Source organism: Nanorana parkeri, unplaced genomic scaffold (genome assembly GCF_000935625.1).
Source record: "Nanorana parkeri isolate BGI_ZX_2015 unplaced genomic scaffold, ASM93562v1 scaffold81, whole genome shotgun sequence".
In the NCBI taxonomy this organism is placed as follows: domain Eukaryota; kingdom Metazoa; phylum Chordata; class Amphibia; order Anura; family Dicroglossidae; genus Nanorana; species Nanorana parkeri.
Genome location: NW_017306349.1, coordinates 704,671 through 707,160, shown reverse-complemented (window position 1 = coordinate 707,160; position 2,490 = coordinate 704,671). Strand labels below are relative to the sequence as shown.

The 2,490-nt window shown below is 55.8% G+C and overlaps 1 protein-coding gene across 1 annotated transcript in view; it reads left to right on the top strand.

Annotated features, from left to right (window-relative positions):
* Window positions 1–2,490, top strand: part of NUP62CL (nucleoporin 62 C-terminal like) — a 22,432-nt gene extending 19,942 nt beyond the window's left edge. The window contains exons 13-14 of the mRNA XM_018576964.1: window positions 1,397–1,463; window positions 2,386–2,490. Coding sequence (XP_018432466.1) covers window positions 1,397–1,463; window positions 2,386–2,477 — 159 coding nt within the window. The 3' untranslated portion in view covers window positions 2,478–2,490. The remainder of the gene's footprint in view (window positions 1–1,396; window positions 1,464–2,385) is intronic.

Here is a 2,490-nt window from a genome sequence, read left to right as displayed (position 1 = left end):
GGCTGGACGGGGGAACGGAGAAGCCAACAGACCAGGGGGGGACAGCAGCAGAGGTACTGGGGCAGCGGAGGAATGCAGCGGGTCCCCGCTGCCTCCGCCAACACAGGCGAGGAGAGCAGCGGGGGATTTGAAGGCACACAGACCGCTGCAGCACACAGTTCCCCTAGGGCCCCATTCACACTGAGCGATTCGCAAATCGCGCGATTTGCATTTTGCGCGATATCGCGCAAATGGTTGCATTGAGCAAACTAGAATCGCGGCAAAATCCGCTCCAAAAAGGGTCCTGCTGTAGCGACGTACAACCCGTGACAGCGACGGACAGAGCCCCATTGCCATGCATTGGAGAGCGATATCGCGCAGTGTGAATGGGGCCTTAAGGTAGCGCCAGCTGGCGGCTGCCGTTCCATTTAGGAGAACTGTGTAACCTAGGGATGCACCGATACGAGAACTTCTGGTCATAAGGAGATTTCCTCTGACCGGCAGTGCCGCAAGGGAACATGGAGCCGGTGTTCTATCAAATTCTCCAACTTGTCAAGATCTCCAACTCCCGTCAGTGCGCCCGCGCAGCCACCCAAGTGAAGCATCAAGCTCTACAATCTGCGGCAGTGCGCCTGTGCGAGCATCCGACGCCACAAGCACCGGCGGGAGTTGGAGAACTCGGTCGCAATTTGTAAGCCGCACAGGCGCAGTTATGGCAACTGGAGAAGTCAACGAGGATTGCTAAACCTGACGACTGGAGCAGGTGCAGTAGCGCCATCTTGTGGAAATCTACAACAGACGCGACGTCACGAGTTGGAGATCTCGACGCCTTGGCCACCTCGGCAGAACAAAGGCTTCCCGACCAATCAGGAAGCCGAGCAGCGGGTGTTGACCCAGCTTCCTGCTTGGCCAGGTAGCCGGTTCCATGCTAATAATCAGCATGGAGCCTGCTTCCTGGCCACTCAGCATGGAGGCGGCTTCCCAGCCTATCAGGAAGCCGGGCGGCGGGCTAGTGACTCGCTGCACGGCTTCCTGATTGGTCGGGAAGCCGGCTTCCACCAGGTGACGAGGAAGCATGAATCCGGCTTCCTGGCCAATCAGCAAGCTGGGGGGGGGCATGTAATGACTTGCTGCCCGGCTTCCTGGTTGGCCAGCTCCTGATACCTATGCCGATACCGGATTGGTCGGGAAGCCGGCTTCCACCAGGTGACGAGGAAGCATGGAGCCGGCTGGTGACGAGGGAGCATCACCCTATTCTGTGGTTCACCAGGGGAGAATGAGACGGGGCTGACAACACTGCCTGGGATTTCATTGCAGCAGTTGTCAGCTCATATGGAGAGTTCGGAGCTCACTGGATTTCTGTCGGGTGTCGGTTTGGAATGGACTTTAATATTCTCTACTTTTTGTTTTCTGACAGCTCCAGCAGATCTGTAAAATCCTCAACGCTCACATGGACTCGCTGCAATGGGTTGATCAGAACTCTGGTGAGTGTCACATTTATATTTGTAGCTAACGCTTCTCATAGAACCTCCCCCGACTGAGCCCAAATATTCCATTTGTGTCTCCCCCAGCTCCCCCTCCCAGTCACTGCAGCTCACAGTGGGAGGGGTTTCAGCAGACCTGTCAATCCAAACAGCAGTGGGTGTGGCCTGGTGCTGATTGACACACTATAGCAGAGTTAGGCGAAGTTCTGCTCTCCAGCTGCAGAGTACCGACATCTCATTAGGCCGGGCGTGGGCGACTCCCACCCTCCAGCAGTCCCATGAGGCATTGCAGGACTCCCACAGGCATGACTTCCAGAGGCATGTTGGGATTTGTAGTTAAAGCATAGCTTGAGGGCTGGAGTTTTGCTTTGCGTTAGGCCAGGGATGGCCAAACTCCGGCCCTCCAGCTGTGGGTGAAACTACAAATCCCATGATGCATCTCTCTCCGGGAGTCCTGCCTGTGGCTGTGAGAATCTTGCAAAGCCTCATGGGATTTGTAGTTCCACCGCAGATGGAGGGCAGGAGTTTGGCCATCCCTGCATGAGGCATTGCTAGGTTATGACAGCCACAGGCATGACTCCCAGAGGCAGATGCATGATGGGATTGGTAGCTTCACCACAGCTAGGGGGCCGGACTTTGCCGTTGCTGCAGGCTAGCGAATCGGCAGTGACCATTACGATAGCCACGCCCCCATGACATCCTGTCCCCCTGCTGTAGTGTAAGCAGACACAGCCTGCATGAGGGCGACAACTCTGCTCTGAGTTCAGGAGCATTGCAGCATTGTTGCCCCCCAACACAGGAAGCTGCATTGTGTGCAATAGTTCTACTTTACATGAGGATAGCCATGCGGGGGGAGCGGGGTTTTGTTATACGCATGGCTTCCTGCATGCATCACCCGGTCCCCGTCTTTTTATTTCTCCAGCTCTTCTTCAGAGGAAAGTGGAACAGGTGACGAAGGAATGCGAGACTCGGAGGAAGGAGCAGGAGAGAGGATTGCCTCTGGCGTTTGATTAAAGTTTAACGAATG